General features: G+C 40.0%; 1 protein-coding gene across 1 annotated transcript; it reads right to left on the minus strand.

Moving 5' to 3' along the window:
• Positions 1-1,731: 1,731 nt before the first annotated feature.
• On the minus strand, positions 1,732-18,867 carry LOC102395293 (dihydrodiol dehydrogenase 3). The gene is made up of 9 exons (XM_044927945.2): positions 18,708-18,867; positions 16,176-16,343; positions 15,215-15,331; positions 13,599-13,676; positions 13,062-13,184; positions 7,397-7,506; positions 6,359-6,524; positions 3,733-3,815; positions 1,732-1,861 (listed from the first exon to the last, which is right to left on the minus strand). Exons 1-9 carry the CDS (start codon positions 18,789-18,791, stop codon positions 1,819-1,821), a joined length of 972 nt encoding a protein of 323 aa, XP_044783880.2. The 5' UTR covers positions 18,792-18,867; the 3' UTR covers positions 1,732-1,818.
• Positions 18,868-19,969: the final 1,102 nt, after the last annotated feature.

Here is a 19,969-nt window from a genome sequence, read left to right on the forward strand (position 1 = left end):
TGCGTCTGTCTTTTTTTCTCTTTCTAAGACCAAATGCTAGTGTACTTGATGTTATCCTAGAGCTCCCTTAAGTTATGCTCATGAAAAAATTTTTATTCTTTATTGCTGTTCTTATTGAGTGATTTCCACTATTTCTGTCTTCCAGGTTGCTAATGCTTTCTCCTGTATCACCTAACCTGTTGCTGATTCCTCCTGGTGTATATTGCATTTGTTACTATGTTCTTCAGCTCTGATCAAGTCTTTTTAATATCTTCTAGTTCTTTGAAGTTCTCATTGAAGTTCTCTATTACACATATTCAGTGTGCACTTTTATTACTATTGTTTTTTTCAGGTAAAGTATTTATCTCTCTTTCAATAGGTTAGTTTTTTTTTTTTTTATAATGAGGTTTTATCTTGGTCTTTCACTTGGGATGTGTGTGTGTGTTTTTCTTCTAATCTGTTTGGTCTTTTCTGTTTGTCTCTATGAGGTTAAGCAGTTACCTAGTCCAGAGTCTGTGCTTCCCTTGTAGCTCAGTTGGTAAAGAATCTGCCTGCAGTGCAGGAGACCCAGGTTTGATCCCTGGATTGGGAAGATTCCCTGGAGAAGGAAATGGCAACCCACTCCAGTATCATTGACTGGAAAATCTCATGGACAGAGGAGCCTGGTGGGCTGCAGTCCATGGGGTCTCAAAGAGTTGGGCACAACAGAGTGACTAACACTTACTTACTTAGTCCAAAGTCTAAAGGGATGTCCTTTATGTGGGACTCGCCACACAGGGTATCTCTGCATGGCCTGCTGGTGACCAGAGACTTTGGTGAGTGAACAGGATCGGAGGCCACGTCTCCCCAAGGTGAGCTGGTAGCTGCTATTTCCATGGGAGATAGGACTGGAAGCAGGACGAGACAGGGGTGAGCTGAGGCTTCTTCTGGGCTCAATGGTGATTGGTGACCTGTTGGGGACAAGACTGGGGCTGGAGACACACTTCTGAGTTGGCCCCACTTTCCTTGGTGTCTGTGATGGCTGATGGCCATCTCCCCCTCAGTAGGCAGCAGTGCCAAGCAAGAGCGGCTGGAGGAGGAGCCTGTGCAGGGGGGATGGCCTGGACTGAGGTGGTCCTGCAGGCTGGTCAGAGCATCAGGCAGTGCCAATCAGCTGCCCCATGGACTTGAGAGCAGTCACATGTGCACACACTCTTGCAAAGTAGAGTCTTGGCTCCTTGCACCCTCTGGTAAAGCTCCACAAGGTTTCAAATGAGTCGAGGGGGCTCGTCTTCCCAGGGCCAGTCCTCAGACCTGGGGTTCCTAACATGGGACTTATACCTCTCGATCTTTAAGGACAATCTCTGAGCCTGTTGGTACTTCTCCTCTTCTATGTCACCTGCTAGGGGTGTGAGTCTTAACTAGATTTCCTCTCCTCCGTGCCAGCTAGACTCTGTGAGTTCTTTCTTGATGGCCTCAGGTGTAGAAGAGCCATTACTCTTCTGCTACTCTTCAAATTTTTTTGCAGAAAGAGGTACTCTATATATAATGGTATTTTTTCTTTTTTTGTTGCACAGCTTAGCTTGGGGAATCTAGTTACCCAACCAGGGATCAAACCTATGCCCCCTGCAGTGGAAGCATGGATTCTTAACCACTGGACCACCAGGAAAGTCTCCAACTCTGCCTTTTAATCCCCTCCCAAGTATCCTTGCTTTGAAGTCTTTATTATTTCACATACACAAAAAGCAAGAAGCCTTAAACTAGAGACACGGTTTTTAATTAGCTCCACCAATCATAACAACTCTTTCCACACCCCAAAAATCAGTAAATTCTGATAGAACCATGATGGATCACTCATAATCAGTATTCTTCGGAAAATGGATAGTCAGGGTGATCAGCAAGGCTGAAAGAGAAGGAGGGATGTTAATTTATTAATTCTGTATCACATGGCCAAGGACAGTGCTTCTCTGTGGATATAGCCAAGATAGCCTAAACATCTCAGTCTACAACCACATCCCACCTTCTACCCCAGGCACCCAGTCCATGTGTGAACAGTGCCTGCGTGTCTGATTCCCACAGTCACAAGCAATATAAACATCACAGTGATATTTACCTTGTTTGGAATTACAGTTTATAAGACGGTCTGAGAACTACAGCTAAAACATGAAGGTCATTTCAGCCCTAGGTGGAACATTTGGTCCTGGGTGGTGATGATGATGATCTCAGTAACAATTGTGCAGATCTTTTTAACACATCCATTCAACAAGTAAGTACTGAGCATGCCCCAAAATAGAGGGCATTCCATTAAGAACCTTCTGATCTCTTGAGATGTCATGGACGCATAAGCAACAATACTGATAAAGTGAGATGACTATTTTCTTAATTTACAAAGGATTAAAACAGTGGTTAATTAATAATTAGTATTACTGCTGCTTTCCTTTTTTCCCTATGTTTTTACTTTTCTTCCTAAATTCATTCCTTTCAATTTATTTCATTAAAGAGTACATTCTGAGTGATTCCATGTGATTCTGAGTGACGTCAAGAGTTATGCTGTTGACTTAAACCCACAAACATGAGTAAGTCCAGGCACTGACAGCCTGATGAAGGTAAACAGAGAAGTATACTGAAAAGTTTTTGAGTACAGAAAAGTAAATTTCCATCTTGTTTTCATTTGTAATATCCTTTTTCAGAATCATGATATAGCTTTACAAATAGGAGACAAAGTTTTGACATCTTTCATTTAAAACTAAATCTTCCTTTTACTTTGTATTATCTTCTCTCTAAACTCTCTTCTAATATCTCTCCGTTTGATTAGCCTTCTTTCTCTTCAATCCTGACATCCTCCTGCAGTAATTAAGCAGCTGAAATTTCATGTTAGTGACTAAGTCAAAGTCAAGGAGTTAGGGGTTCCCTAGGGGATGATCCCTGATGAACAAAGGCAACACTGGAGTGAGTCTTGACTCAAGAAACCAGAGAGACCCAGACGATCTTACCTGGGTGTGTCCTGCTAAGGACACGGCCATCACTCACTGGAGGGTCAGTCAAGCTCATGATCAGCTTGTAATTCAGTTTTGTGAGATTATAAGGATGAGGACATGGGATTTTTAATAGGGGGAAAAGGCCAATGAAGAGATCTATTTGGAAGAAATGGATGGTGTCTTGGTAAAGAAAGGCCCATTAGGGAGAAAATTCACCAGACACTTAGGGAAGGGAGTGGAGGCCGGGCCATGTGACCTCTCAGTACTGATGCATTTTACCTTTCATGAGACTTTCCTCCATAAAAAATATCAACAATATATTTTACAATTGTGTTAGGATAAACACAAATGTAGTCCAAGCTGGATTCATTATTAGTCATTATTAATCATTTCCTCCCAATTTTATAAAAAGTTTAAAGATAAAATATGTTCACAGGTCCCTAAAAGAATAGCAGGCTGCAGGCACTGTCCCCTCTGCGTCTACTGGATTCCTGGGCCCTGAGAGGAGATACATCAGCCACAGGGATTAGGGGCACAAAGTAGTGAATTCACCACCATGTCAAATCTGGGGATTTTATTTATGGCCTGTCCTGTGCCCCATTCACATTTCTATTGGTCAGATATGGAGCCCTGGAGGAAACCTTTGGTCTGAGGTCTGCAATAAGCCCCAGGTTTACAGATACTCTGGAAACCAGGACAGTTTTCTGAGAATTAAGCTTTTAAAAAGCTTAGTTCCCCTACTGACCTGCCTGCTACAGAAAACAGTGTATGTGTGAAATATACACAAGTCACTTACAAGACTAAATCATAATATCGTATGTTACTGTTGAGACCATCAATTGCTTTCATGTCTTCAGGAGTCAATTCAAAGTCAAGAACCTGGAATAAAAGAAGAATCACATTGACTTTTCCCCTAAGGAGCTGGCCTCCCCCTGGGGACTGCAGGACCTTCCAGCTGGATGGAGAGAAGAAGAGGGGACAAGGAAGCCGTGTCTGTCTTCAGCTTCCAGGTGAACAACCTGGGACCCTCTACAGAGTTCTCACTTCTCCTTTCTACAACCTCTACTTTTCTGCTCCAGTTCTCAGACAGACACACACACACAGGTTGCAAGGCATCAATCCTCTATCTTTCTATGTGAATTTCTTTTGACAGAAGACAAGCAAACAAAAATCAACTTTTTTTCAAACAAAGGCACTGTTGGACAACCTGGACAAAATACGTGCACTTGACCGAACACTAGACTGTTTTCTTCCTTCTCAACATCCCCTAAAATATGACACAGCATAGAGCTTAAGCAAGTATGGAAAAGAGGATCCCCCTGTGAAAACCTAATCAAGAATCTGATATCAAACTTATTCATTACCTATGAATAAATCTAAAACATTATTATGTACATGTCTCTGTGACAAAGTTATGAGATGCATTTAAAATATTAAAGAATACTTAAATAATTAAAAAATGCATATCATAGTCACAAAATGGAAATGTCAATTTCGTATACAAATCAGTTTTCTCCAAAGTGAGAAATGCAATGTGAACCAAAGTCTTAAACAGTTATTATTTTGTGGAAGTTGGTAGATTGATACTAAATTTTATATAAAAGAACAGCTAGTCAAGAGCAGTGACAACATACTTAAAAGGAAAAAAAGAACGCTAATTAAAACAAGATTATTTTCCACTATAATAAAGTAGTACAGAGAAGTAAATAGTTAAATAGAACAGAGAGAGGCCAGAAATGTACTTATGGACATTTGATACATGACAGAGTTGACAGTGAAAATCTGTGGGAAAATACTGACACATAGATTTCTGTTTAACTATATGTATATACCTTTTCATGTCATATTCAAAAATCAGTTTAAGTGTATTACAGATCGAGATTTGGGTGGAAACAAAAAACCAGTTTATTAGGGAACATTTTCTTGAATTAGTTTGACCTGTAACTTCCACTGGACAGTGATATTTCCCAGAAGTTTTGAGTCAGATCTGAGTCCAGACAGGAAGAGGATTTTTTTCCCACTCACTGACTGGGGTTAATTGCGCTGTGATGAGATAAAGACCAAGTAGGTTGACAACAGTCTAGCCAAATATATATGACAATATATACAGAGAAGCATGCAGTCTTCTCTAACAATAGCCTCATCCACCTGCTAAAGCAGAACTGCCGAGCAGCTCTGCACTGAATAGCTGCTGCTGCTGCTAAGTCGCTTCAGTCATGTCTGACTCTGTGCGACCCCATAGACAGCAGCCCACCAGGCTCCCCCATCCCTGGGATTCCCCAGGCAAGAACACTGGAGTGGGTTGCCATTTCCCTCTCCAATGCATGAAAGAGAAAGGTGAAAATGAAGTTGCTCAGTCGTGTCCGACTCTTAGCAACCTCATGGACTGCAGCCTACCAGGCTGCTCCATCCATGGGATTTTCCAGGCAAGAGTACAGAAGTGGGGTGCCATTGAACTACAAATACCCAAAAGAGTTCAGCCAAGAAGACAACAGCTTAGCTGAGTGCAGGTTGATTGTGAAACCACAGAATCAAGAGACGCATAAACGGTCTCTGCCTTAAACCCCTAAATGGGGGAGATTTCCTGTACAGCTATGGCTAATGGTATAATATAAAAATAAAAAGACATATAATCTAATAAAAATGTACAAAGTCATAATTAGGAACTTCACAAAGGCAGAAACTGAAATGCATGAAAATGAAACTACATTAATATTCAGAGAAATGTAAAATAAAATATGATGAATTGGTTCAGGATGACTGCTTTCACTCGCGTATCCCCAAATTCATATGTTGTTAACCTTACCCGCCCTGTGATGGTGCTAGAAATGGAGCTTTTGGGGGTGATTATATCATGATAGTGGAGCTTTTATGAATGAGATTTGAACAGTATCATATTCATATAAGAGACTTGAGAGAGCTCTGTTGCCCCCTCCACCATGTTAAGGTACAAGGGGAAGCCTGTTACCTGGAGGAGAGCCCTCACCTGATCACCCGGGCACCCTGACTCCAGTCTTTCAGCTTTAGAACTGTGAGGAATATATTTCAATTTTTTTTCTAAGCCACTCAATCTGTGGTATTTTGTTAGAGCAGCCTAAACAGTTTAAGAAAATCACATAATGCAATTTTGTCAATTGAAAACAAAGAAAATAAGATGTCATTTGCACAAGGTGACAGAATAAGTTGCAGACGTAATGCTGGATCTAAAATCTCTATTTTCTGTCCAACCTTAACCTTCTCCAGCCATGTCACCTCTCCTGTTGCCACATCAGGAGAAAACCACTGGCAATACACACAAGGCATTCATGCACAGGAAAGAACAGGTAACTCATTTTGACTCAAAAATAATCTGAGAGCTGGACAAAAATGACCCTCGTAAAGATATTCCTTAGGAGCCCTTTGCCTACAGCCCCACTCATCACCTGCATGTTCTCTTTGATCCGCTTCCTGTTGTAACTCTTGGCTAGAACCACAACCCCACGTTGTATCTGGTAGCGAAGGGCAACCAGAGCTGGGGTCTGCTTGTGCTTTTTGGCAATGGCACAAAGAACCGGGTCCTCCAAAAGAATAGGGTAGTTCAGGTTCACCCTGGAAGGAAATTAAGAAATCCTGAGGAGCTGAGAGTGAGTACTCAGTTTCTAAGAGGATTCTCAAACAGACCAAGTAGGTCCACTCTAGACCAGTGTTTCTCAAAGTGTGGTCCAGGGACCAGCAGCATTGGTTTCACCTGGAGTCTTGTTAGAAATACAAATCCCATGGCTTAGCTGAAGACAAACTGAATCGGAAACTTGACTCTGTCACCTCCCAATCTGTGTTTACAATGCTCTCCTGGTCACCTGAGTGTATGCTGAGTTGAGATCAATGCTTCCACAGCTATGGTTTTGTTCTTGTACATTTCAAGGGTTGTTTTTCCTCTCCAATCATAGCCCCAAAGTAAGTACAAGAGCATAAAAGGAGAAGGAAAAGATGGATACTTTTTGTTTAACTTTCTCAGTATTGATAAAAATTGAGTAGTCTCGTAGTTAACTATTCTTTTCATCACTATTTACAGTGTGCAGTACTTAAACAGATGTTTACAAAAATGGTTCAAATTGTCATTTTTTTGAGGTTTATTATCCTGACTTTTGGCATAAGGTAAGGGAAGCTCAGAGAGTCTTTTACTAGCAATGTGTTCATTAGTTACTAAGTAAGTAAATCATGACTTAAACTTATGTCTTAGATTTCAACTGGGGGATTATATATAGATTTTAATTCAGTCACTTGTTATTGATTAATCTACAACAAGACACATATAATGTAAAAAATAATGGGCTGGGTGATGAGAAGACAAAAGAGAAGCCTCTTCCATTTCCCCTCTCTACCCCCTGCCAGTTTAGAGCACTGAGTACAACATAAAAAAACATATTCCATGAAAAATTGAATTTTAGGTAAACTCTGTTGTCTTCCTTAGCGTTCATTACCAATTTTTCAATCGTTGTGATCCCAGAGCACCATAGGCAACAAGAACAATATCATGTGACTTGCAGAACTCCAACAGTTTGTTCTGATTGAGATAAGGGTGACATTCCACCTGTAGAATGCCAACATAGAAGAGTGTCAGGTTATATAGGAAGATGATGTCAATATGACAAAGAAAGGCAAAAAGTTTAAAACATATAAAGAAAAAATAAACACTAAATTGAAACTGAAAATATCAATATAAAGTAATTTTTTAAAGAAATACATATTATATCTCTATTCCCAAAAACAGAAAAAGTAATAACATTCCTGAGAACAAGCAACCCTAGGGAGCAGAACTCAGTTACTAAATACATTACCAGGGGACATACCTAACTCCAGATCTGGGACAAGAAAACAACTGTTTGAATCTTGGACATCAATTCTTGCAAAAAGCAAGAATTTACTCCAAGATACATGAATAAATGTCTGCAGGACAAAAGAACCAGATTGATGGGTTCCCATTGGTAACATCTGAGTAGATTTTAACACCAAAGGGAATCATGAGTGAGAGCAAATATAGCACACAAGGTCAACAAAAATCTCAGAGAGAAAGAGCAAAAACGTTTCCCTCTATGGATGATTATTATGAAAACTCCTTTCTCAGAAACTGACAGTTAAAGGGAAGAAGGAAAGTTTTTGATTTGTCTCATAGGAATGCTGCTGCTGCTGCTGCTAAGTTGCTTCAGTTGTGTCTGACTCTTTGCGACCCCATAGACAACAGCCCACCAGGCTCCGCTGTCCATGGGATTTTCCAGACAAGAGAACTGGAGTGGGGTGGCATTGCCTTCTGTCTTATAGGAATAGGTGTATTTTATCCTGACTTACTGAGGGAATTTTATTTTTACAATAAAATGTCAGGTAAGAAGATTAAAAAGTGCTTACATTGGAAATATTGAAAACTGTCCCAATGAAATAATTAATTCAGGTGAACATCATTGATGGATTCTCAACAATTATATGAAAACTTGGGGGAAATTGAAATTCCTCTGAGGACAATTATTATCCAGTAAATGACTAGGCAATTTCAACATGGGAAATACACATTTCCAAATTTAAAATCTAGCTACCAGTAGCTTTAATAGGAGAACAAAAATACCATCATCACAGTGGGATAGCTGGTTATCATGTGCTTCCTGCTGGGTGCCATGTGGGGGGCACAGCATGCAAAGGACATATTCCCAAAATGTATAAATTTATGTAAGGGGTTCAGGACTATCTGTTAATTTACAGGAATTGAGAAACAAATTAACAATACAAGATGATAGTCTGATAAATCTATTTGTCGAAAAACTGTTTGGATATCATGGTTAAAAAATATAATTGAGTGACCATAACAGGTTAAAAGAGCTTGAGATACATGACTCAAAGTGACATGTGAGCCACAATGAGATCAGTTCAACCTAATGTTACACATGTATGTATACACACACACACACACACACACACACACACACACACACACATCTGCCAATGTGGCAAAATGTGAAACATTTTGCATACAAGAGGGAAAATATGAGTGTCCTTGATGGTACCCTTAACTTTTCTAACATCTGAAAATTTTCACAATGAAAACTTGGAGGCAAAATTAATGCTAAAATCACAATAGTTTTGAAGCCTTTTTAATTTAGAATATTGATTATACATATATGCTGTGCTGTGCTTAGTTGTGCAGTCATGTGCAACCTCTTGTGACCCCATGGACTGTAACTTGCCAGGATCCTCTGTCCATGGGGATTCTCCAGACAAGAATACTGGAGTGGATTGCCATACCCTCCTCCAGGGGATCTTCCCAACTCAGGGATCAAACCCAGGTCTCCCACATTGCAGGCAGATTCTTTACCGTCTGAGCCACCAGGGAAGCCCAAGAATATTGGAGTGGGTAGCCTATTCTTTCTCCAGGAACCTTGCTTCTATTACCAGTCACATCCACAACTGGGTATTGTTTTTGCTTTGGCTCCATCCCTTCATTCTTTCTGCAGTTATTTCTCCACTGATGTCCAGTAGCATATCGGGCACCTACTAACCCAGGGAGTTCCTCTTTTAGTATCCTATCATTTTGCCTTTTCATACTGTTCTCAAGGCAAGAATACTGAAGTGGTTTGCCATTCCCTTCTCCAGTGGACCACATTCTGTCAGACCTCTCCACCATGACCCACCCATCCTGGGTGGTCCCACACAGCATGGCTTAGTTTCACTGAGTTAGACAAGACCATTCAGGTATGACCTAAATCAAATCCCTTATGATTATACAGTGGAAGTGAGAAATAGATTTAAGGGCCTAGATCTGACAGACAGAGTGCCTGATGAACTATGGAGAGAGGTTCGTGACATTGTATAGGAGATAGGGATCAAGACCATCCCCATGGAAAAGAAATGCAAAAAAGCAAAATGGTTGTCTGAGGAGGCCTTACAAATAGCTGTGAAAAGAAGAGAAGGGAAAAGCAAAGGAGAAAAGGAAAGATATAAGCATCTGAATGCAGAGTTCCAAAGAAGAGCAAGGAGAGACAAGAAAGCCTTCCTCAGTGATCAATGCAAAGAAATAGAGAAAAACAACAGAATGGGAAAGACTAGGGATCTCTTCAAGAAAATTAGAGATACCAAGGGAACACTTCATGCAAAGATGGGCTCGATAAAGAACAGAAATGGTATGGACCTAACAGAAGCAGAAGATATTAAGAAGAGGTGGCAAGAATACACAGAAGAACTGTACAAAAAAGAGCTTCTGACCCAGATAATCACGATGGTGTGATCACTGACCTAGAGCCAGACATCCTGGAATGTGAAGTCAAGTGGGCCTTAGAAAGCATCACTACAAACAAAGCTAGTGAAAGTGATGGAATTCCAGTTGACCTTTTTCAAATCCTGAAAGATGATGCTGTGAAAGTGCTGCACTCAATATGCCAGCAAATTTGGAAAACTCAGCAGTTGCCACAGGACTGGAAAAGGTCCGTTATCCTTCCAATCCCAAAGAAAGGCAATGCCAAAGAATGCTTAAACTACCGCACAATTGCACTCATCTCACACGCTAGTAAAGTAATGCTCAAAATTCTCCAAGCCAGGCTTTAGCACTATGTGAACCGTGAACTTCCCGATGTTCAAGCTGGTCTTAGAAAAGGCAGAAGAACCAGAGATCAAATTGCCAACATCCGCTGGATCATGGAAAAAGCAAGAGAGTTCCAGAAAAACATCTATTTCTGCTTTATGGGCTATGCCATAAGCCTTTGACTGTGTGGATCACAATAAACTATGGAAGATTCTGAAAGAGTTGGGAATATCAGACCACCAGATCTGCCTCTTGAGAAACCTGTATGGAGGTCAGGAAGCAACAGTTAGAACTGGACATGGAACAATAGACTGGTTTCAAATAGGAAAAGGAGTACGTCAAGGTTGTATATTGTCACCCTGCTTATTTAACTTATACACAGAGTACATCATGAGAAACTCTGGGCTGGAAGAAGCACAAGCTGGAATCAAGATTGCTGGGAGAAATATCAATAACCTCAGATAGGCAGATGACACCACCCTTATGGCAGAAAGTGAAGAGGAACTAAAAAGCTTCTTAATGAAGGTGAAAGAGGAGAGTGAAAAAGTTGGCTTAAAGCTCAACATTCAGAAAACTAAGATCATGGCATCTGGTCCCATCACCTCATGGGAAATAGATGGGGAAACAGTGGAAACTGTGTCAGACTTTATTTTTGGGGGCTTCGAAATCACTGCAGATGGTGATTGCAGCTATGAAATTAAAACACGCTTACTCCTTGGAAGGAAAGTTATGATCAATCTAGACAGCATATTAAAAAGTAGAGACATTACTTTGCCAACAAAGGTCCATGTAGTCAAGGCTATGGTTTTTCCAGTGGTCATGTATGGATGTGAGAGTTGGACTGTGAAAAAAGCTGAGTGCCGAAGAATTGATGCTTTTGAACTGTAGTGTTGGAGAAGACTCTTGAGAGTTCCTTGGACAGCTAGGAGATCCAACCAGTCCATCTTCAAGGAGATCAGTCCTGGGTGTTCACTGGAAGGACTGATGCTAAAGCTTAAACTCCAGTACTTTGGCCACCTCATGCGAAGAGTTGACTCATTGGAAAATACTGATGCTGGGAGGGATTGGGGGCAGGAGGAGAAGGGGACGACAGAGGATGAGATGGCTGGATGGCATCACCAACTTGATGGACATGAGTTTGAGTGAACTCCAGGAGTTAGTTATGGACAGGGAGGCCTGGCATGCTGTGATTCGTGGGGTCACAAAGAGTCAGACATGGCTGAGCGACTGAACTGATATATATATACATACATATATTTATCCTGAATTTTACAAGCTACATTTTTCTGTAGAAGACTCTTACTCCTTGACTTCAGGTTGTACCTTATAGACGTTGTTGTTGTTGTTTAGTCATTAAATCATGTTTGATTTTTTAGTGGCCACATGGACTTCCCAGGCAAGAATACTGGAGTGGGTTGCCATTTCCTTCTCCAGGGCATCTTACCAACCCAGGGATTGAACCAGAGTCTCCTGCATTGGCAGGCAGATTCTTTACACTGCCCCACCAGGGGAGCTTGTGGACATTATTACATTATATGAAATACAACAGTTGCAGAAAGACAGATGTTAATATCTAAATTGGTCAAACTCACAGAATTTAAGAGTAATGTGATGGTTACCACGGGGTCAGGGGGAGTAGGGAGAAATCAGTATTTCCTATGCATAGGTACAAGGTCTCAATTATGCAAGGTGAATAAATTCTAGAGTCTTACTGTACAGCATCATCCCTATGCTTAAAGTTATTGTATTATACAATACAATACAATGAACTTAAAGTACATTGTATTATGCAGTGTTATATACTTAAAATGTTTTTAAATAAAGCATTTTAACTTTTCTTACAGCAATAAAGTAAAAATATAACAAAAATATAAGAGTACAGAATCAAACAAAGAAAGATGTATTTAAACAGTTAATTTTATGATAGACATCAATGGGAGAAAAAGATCAAGACTGAGTAAATCACAGGGTGTGCTCTAATTCCTGACTATTTCATCTACTGTTAGTATCGCTGTAAGATGCTGATTTCACTCTATAACCTGAATGATTTTCATAACCTCCAGTAAAATTTTTTGTACTATGCTTCCTGTTGAAAACCCTATAAGCACAGAGACACCAAGACTAAGGATTTGGGTAGCCAAACCCCACACAAACTCTTAACACTTATCTCAGCTGATTTATCTCTATTTACTTCCTATTCCATGTTTTAATGGTCTTTCTTCTGGTACACAGTTCCCTCTGAGGCACTTTTATCATCTGATTTCTGGAGATCCTTTCAGCTCAGGGAAACACCTCCTTCCTCTACGTTCTGGGGGACTAGCCTAACTCCCTTCACCTCCATTACCTTCCCCCTGTCCTCATCACAATTTAGCAGGAAGCCATCCCCAGATTTTCCACCCAGACTTTATCAGACAGAGATACCTTTTTGGGTTCTATTTACACCATCCAGACAGGGGCTCTGATCTCTAGAATCCTCTGTCCACAAAGGTTGGATGAACAGGAGGGGAGGACAGACAGACATCAGGCTGAAGTCCAAGAAGGAGGTTCTGAAGAGCAGGAGGGAGAGGAGCTGAGCTGCTCACCTGGTTGCAGACGGGCTTGTACTTGAGCCCCGGCTTGTTCAGGATCTTCTCCAGCTGCTTGTGGTTGAAGTTGGACACCCCAATGGACTTGGTCAGCCCTGCGTCCTTACACTTCTCCAGGGCCTGGGAGGGAGGGGTGGTGAGCAGTCATTTGAAATGAGTGATAGACCAAGAATAAATGATGGAAAAAAATCTGTAAAAAGTGTCTCATATCAAAAATTGACATTGATTTTAAGAAAGAAAAAAGGAGAAGAAGGTCATGATACAAGAAGAAGAATTAACCATCTCCTCCTTAGAAAACCCTGGAGAAGACCTATCACATGGAAAGAAACAGATGCCTGGCTTCACAGTCCCAGATTCTGTCCTTTTCTGTGAACATTTCAGCAATGGTTTCCTCCCCACAACCCCAGCATCCCAGTCCTTAGATTCATGAACTGCTGACTCTGATGGTCCACAGCCCATTATCACAGGTGGAAGAAATGAAGGAGGTTCCCCCTCTCCTGACTCCTCCCCTGGTTTTCTCCTCCCTGGACTCACCTCCCACGTGCGACAGAGATCCACTGAGTCATATATAATTTTTCCATTTTCATCTTTTGGAAAAAGTTCCTCTCCTGGCTGGAATAGAAGCAGTCATTTTAGAAATGTCACAAAATAATTTCTCCATTTAGTCAGCCTGCCAGGCACATCTAGGACCAGGACATTAACCTCCATAATATAGGTTTACAACATTTGCGATCTCTTACACTTACCATATGTTTTAATAAATAGAACTTTCCTAGGTCCTAAAGGGGACTCATTGTGACTGATGTAAAGAGTGGCAATGTTACATGGCTTTATTTCCAGAATAAAGATTACAATCTTGACTTAGATGCGATAGAGTTTCTTTTCTCTCTGAGCATCTGATAGCCCTAGGGCAGACACATGAACCAACAAGACTCTCCTTAGGTTGATATGGGATGTGAAAGGTTCAGATATGCTCTCAAATGTTCATGACCATGAGCCTTGAACTAATCAAGGTTAATTTACCATTGATGGAAAATGTTGATATAAAAATAAAGCCAACCAAGTATAATGGAAAGTTAGGTGGTATGGGGGAAAAGGAGACACTTCTGAAGAGTACTGCAAATCCTGAAATCTTCCATAGCTGGGCCTTGCCATCTACATAAATAAACCAATAAACTCTTCTGCATAGGATGGCTTGGCTTTGGTTGATTTGTGCAACTTAAAATCAACCTAGAACTCTGAGACAATCTAGAGGGATAGGCTGGGGAGAGAGGTGGGAGAGGGGTTCAGAATGGGAGGGACACATGTATACCTATGGCTATGGCAAAAGCATCACAATATTGTAAAGTAATTAACCTCCAATTAAAATAAATAAATAATTAAAAAAAAAGTTCTAAGTAATACAGTTCTTAATGGCTAAGTGCAGTCCACAGACCTCATCATGAAGACAGGCAACAGTGTAGGCAAGGTCTCCTAAGTCCCAGTAAAGGTTTAGACTCACCTAGAGAGAGCACCATCAAATCTGCTCAACTTGAAGGGATGAAAGATGAGATAAACTCATCTTGTTCAAGTGTAAGGCAATGTCATGCTCACCAAGGCTACACCAAACTCTGTGTCCTTAAAATCCCCAAGGGACTCAAGAGTCATACTCAGTACTGTGTGCAGAACTCACCTATTTCTATTCCCTCAAGTTTTTGAGCAGAGAATATGAGATTGTTGAGCTTTTTTCTCTGGGAGGAATGACAAAGAAATTAAAAATTTCAAAAAAAACTCAGTAAAAAGATAATCATAAATGTTTGGGAATTCTACTCTAGTGAAGAGCATATCCTACTATGAAAAATCTGAAGTCAATCATCCATGCAGGTTGATAGACATTCTGACATAAGATATAAAATAGTTGTAATCGAGTTGACTCATTGGAAAAGACTCTGATGCTGGGAGGGATTGGGGGCAGGAGGAGAAGAGGACGACAGAGGATGAGATGGCTGGATGGCATCACTGACTCGATGGACATGAGTCTCAGTGAACTCCGGGAGTTGGTGATGGACAGGGAGGCCTGGCGTGCTGCGATTCATGGGGATTGCAAAGAGTCGGACACGACTGAGCGACTGATCTGATCGGATCTGATCTGAATCATACAAATTGCCAACCTTCAGAGCCAGTGGAAAATGAATAATGTAGAGGTCGACATAGTCCAGTTGAAGACTTTTCAATGACTTTTCCAAGGCTGGTCGGACCAACTCTGGTTGAAGGAAAGTGGACCAAAGCTGCAGAGATTAAAGAAAGGAAGCTGCATGAAATTAACATTGTAGGTAATTTTGTTTTTATGCTTTCATCTAAAAATCAATGATTTTTCCTGATTAGAAATGGATGATCACAGAGGAAAACCACCCTGTTTCTTTTTCAGTTCCATTTTTTATCTAACCAACCCATGTAAACTTTGTTATTTGATTGAATTTATCATTAGTACATCATTCACAATGGAAGAAAATGATCCAAGAAATAAAAAGCATTATCAAATAACTAATATACCCATCATCTGAATTATGTTTAATAAAGTTTAAAATCAGTTCACAAAGTCAATCTAATTCTATCAAAGAATAAATCCTCTTAGGAGTAATTAGGAGTAATTAGAATCTTTTTGTTTATGTAACTGTAGAAAGAGTTTTGAACATATTATTATGTACAGAACATAATTCAAGACATTTGGTTAGATCTTATGTAATAAAAAACAGCTCCTCCTATTTCCACCTCTTAGATGGAAGAACTGAGATTTAGAATTTGAAGAAAATTTAGAAAGTTCCCTAGATGATAAGGAAAGTTATAAACTAATTATTTCTGTCTGATTCATTAGCCCATACTAAATCACACTGCTCTGGTCTAGGCTCAGAAAAACAAAGTGACTTTAATTTAAAATTAAAATTTGAACCAATGATGAGAAAGCCATCATCACTCTCACTTTCTTTTTGGACACCAGATTTAATACACAAGTATGTGTGAAAAAAGTTGTACCAATAAGCAGTGTTCACCAAACAGCTACTGATCTGACTACATAATTATCACCTGCACACAATGACTTGCACACATGTGCACACACAACACACACAGAACCTTTGAAGTGTAGAATATGTCTTCTCTCTTCACAGTGCCATCTGCAATCTTGCTCCGAATGGCTTGTCCAACTTGCCCTTCATTTTGGTACAAATGAGCGCAGTCAATATGGCGGAACCCAACCTCTATAGCCAATTGGGTGATCTCCAGAGCTTCACTCTTAGGAACCTACATAAGCAACAAATGTGGTAGTTGAATATTCACACGATAATGAAACTGATGATGCACAAGCTTTGATTTTTCCCAAGAAAAATAAACAAACAAAAGCTTTAATGTTTCTTTGTGCCTTTGGTTAGTTCTGCATGTGTGGTGTTGAACCCATGATAGTTTACCTGAAATTTCCTGTAAAGTTATTAAATGAATACCCAGGAAGTCTTCAATGCCAGGTGATCAGTGGTTGATCAAAGGCATCAGAGGACCCACCACCTCCAGGTTCAGTGATGTGTTGGAGGAACTCATCAAAGTGAAAAAAGTGGACGTGTTAGTTGTTCAGTTGTGTCTGACTCTTTGCGACTTCATGGACTGTAGTCCGCTAGGCTCCTCTGTCCATGGAATTGTCCAGGCAAGAAAGGAAGATCCCCTTCTCCAGGGGATCTTCCTGACACAGGTATCAAACCTGTGTCTCCTGAGTTGCAAGCAATTCTTTACAATCTGAGCCATGGATATGATTTATACAGTGAGATATTCTAAGCAAAGTCAACAAGGGTAAAGGTTCATGATACAAAGCACCAAGAAACAAGGTGAAATCTTGTAAGAGTGCTCTATCTACCTATGTAGTCATGCAGAATACACAAAATAAAAACTATACCTATTCAAAGTGTACTAAGTGATTTTTTAATTGCCTATCCTGGTGGCTCAGATGGTAAAGAATCTGCCTGCAATGCAGGAGATGTGGGTTCGATCTCTGGGTCAAGAACATCCCTTAGAGAAGGGAATGGCAACCCACTCCAGTATTCATGTCTGGAAAATCCCATGGAGAGAGGAGCCTACCAGGTTACAGTCCTTGGGTTCGCAAAGAGCTGGACACAACTGATGGACTACCACTTTTGCTTTCTTTCCCTGTGTAATGCTATCAAGGGATATCAATAACAACCAAGCTAGTTAACAGTTCCATCACCTCACATAGTTAACTTTTATAGGTGTTTGTGAGACATTTAAGGTCTACTGTCCTGGCAAATCTCAAGAATATAACCCATTATTATTAACAGTAGCCACTGTGCTGTGCATCAGGTCTCCAGACTTATTTATCTTACAACTGAAGGCCTTTACCATTTGACCAGCATCTTTCCATTCTCCCCAACTTCATCCCCAGCTCCTGGTCACTGTGATTCTACTCTATGCTTCTATGAGTTCAACTTTTTTTTTATAGATCCTACTCATAGAGAGATCGTGCAGTGCTTGTTCTTTATGTCTGACTTATTTTACTCAGCTTAATGTTATCCAAGTTCATCCATGTTGTTGCAAATTATGGATAATTTCTTTTATAAGCCTGAATAATATTTTGCTTCTTTTTATGTGACTTGTAATCTTTTCTTTTTCAAGGAGGTGCTTGTCTAACTTTCATCTGTTGGATCTAGTTCTGGCTTTCCTTAAATGCAGGGGCATTCAGGGATGTGCTGAGGAATGAATTAGTGAGCTTCAGTAATAGCTGAACTCTTCCCTCTCCTCATCCCAGTTTGTACCACAAAGTCCTATCTTCTGTCTTGAAAATTTTTCTGAATATTTCCTTCTGTTTCATACATAAAAGAAGTGATATTCAAAGTTTAAGGACCAGAATCTTGTCATACAACTATTCAATATGTACTCTAAAGACAAGATGGGTAGCAAATTTTCTGGATTCCAGTCTAGTAAATTATCCTCTTTGTCCCTCTTACACTCAAGCACTGAAGACCATAGTTAGATAAAAATATAATACAAAAGCCAAGAATTGAAACCTTTCCCTGTAAGACTATAACTTGTCTCCTCAAATGGCACTGACCTTTCCATTAGAAGAAGTTTCCACACATAAACAGAAGTACAGGCCAAAACACAATTGAAGTGTTTCTTCCCTGTGACCTAGTAGGTATTCCACAGTAGAAAAGCAATTCTCTCCCATTAGTTTTAAGTCATCTCATCTTTAGGAATTTTTATCTCAAATACTTCTCTGGGTCATGTCTTTTTGGAAGGAGGAAATGGTTCTGGAATTAATGAAATATAGATATAGAAACCTAGCCATTACAATCACCCTCAAAGCAAAGTGGCTGACAGTCAGTGTTCTTGACAGCTGAGTCTCATCTCTTCTGCCAAGCTGGGAAAGAGATGGAAACTGGAGGGGAATCCAGAGTAATCTGCAGGTGAGCACAGCCTCAGGCCCTGATGCAGAGTGGAGACTGGATACTCTCTCCCCTTTCACAGGGCATGGTTCTAGCCTGGTTAGTAGAACCACATGATCCTCCCAGAGTCACACAGGAGCTCAGTGCCTGACAACCGAAGTCCCTTCTACTCATGTCACATCCACTACAATTTATGTCAACCCATAACTACTACTCTTACCTCCTCAGGCGCATAGGTTCCAAATCCCAGGATAGGAATGAAGTGGCCATCATTAAGCTTCACCCTCTGGTATTTGGGATCCATTGCCTGTTGCTCTTCTGAGTAAGCAGACTGTTTTTTTTCTTCTGCCTTCACAGGTTATAAATAATATGAAGGTAACGCCCCAACTGCACCATCCAATGTTAGTAGATACATTGTAGGAGGAGCATGATTACCCATGGAGTAAGAAATAAACAAAGGGTGTTAACTTATTTGCTTTTTTATCAGAGTAATATTCACATTACACAATGATATAAACCATTAATTTCTTGGAAAATTTTACTTTATTTTTTTAATAAGCAAATTTTAAATTCTGGATCCACTTACATTATTGTAAATTATTTCATGGGATTTGCTGAATAATTATTGACCATATGTTAGACTAGAAACCACATGTACCAGTTTTTTAAATTTTCTAATTATGAAGCCCAACTTGAGCAAACATCAATAGAAACAATTATCTATATTACAGTGCATACACACACATACACACAATCACAGAATTTAATGTAAAGACTAATAAGGATTTCTCAAAACGCTAACACTTAATAAAGAATGAAAACATCAAATGAATATAAATTTGCCTTTTTATATAGCCTACCAGCAAAATTATTTTGCTTATAGATGGTGGTGAAATCCTGAAAATGATATGAAAATCAGACATTCTGGCAAAGGTCTTATTAGAGGTTAGTTATTAATGGTTTTTACTGTGTGTGATATGTTAACAGACTTTCTGTTCAAATCTTTTAGCTAGTTTTGTTGTTCAGTTGCTCAGTCATGTCTGACTCTCCGACCCCATGGACTGTAGCACGTCAGGCATCCCTGTCCTTCACCATCTCCCGGAGCTTGCTCAAACTCATGTCCATTGAGTCATTGATGCCATTCAACCATCTCTTCCTTTGTCATCCTGTTCTCCTCCTGCCTTCAATATTTCCCAACATCAGGGTCTTTTCTAATGAGTCGGCTAGTTAGAGAACTTTTAAAATTGCCATGACGTAAATGATATTTTAGATAATTTGTTATCTTGCTCAACATTATTCACAAAAGGAAGACCTGTAAACAAGTTAAATTATAATATATCTGGAAGAGTGAGGGAAATCATCAAGCATTGCTACAATGGAATGTTGTGAAGCCAATTAAAATTTAATAATTAAAATGGAAATTAAAGTTAGCTAAAGAGTGATCTATGAACTGCTGGATTTTCCCATGGAAGCACAAGGAAA

This window comes from Bubalus bubalis, chromosome 14, assembly GCF_019923935.1.
Source record: "Bubalus bubalis isolate 160015118507 breed Murrah chromosome 14, NDDB_SH_1, whole genome shotgun sequence".
Lineage (NCBI taxonomy): Eukaryota > Metazoa > Chordata > Mammalia > Artiodactyla > Bovidae > Bubalus > Bubalus bubalis.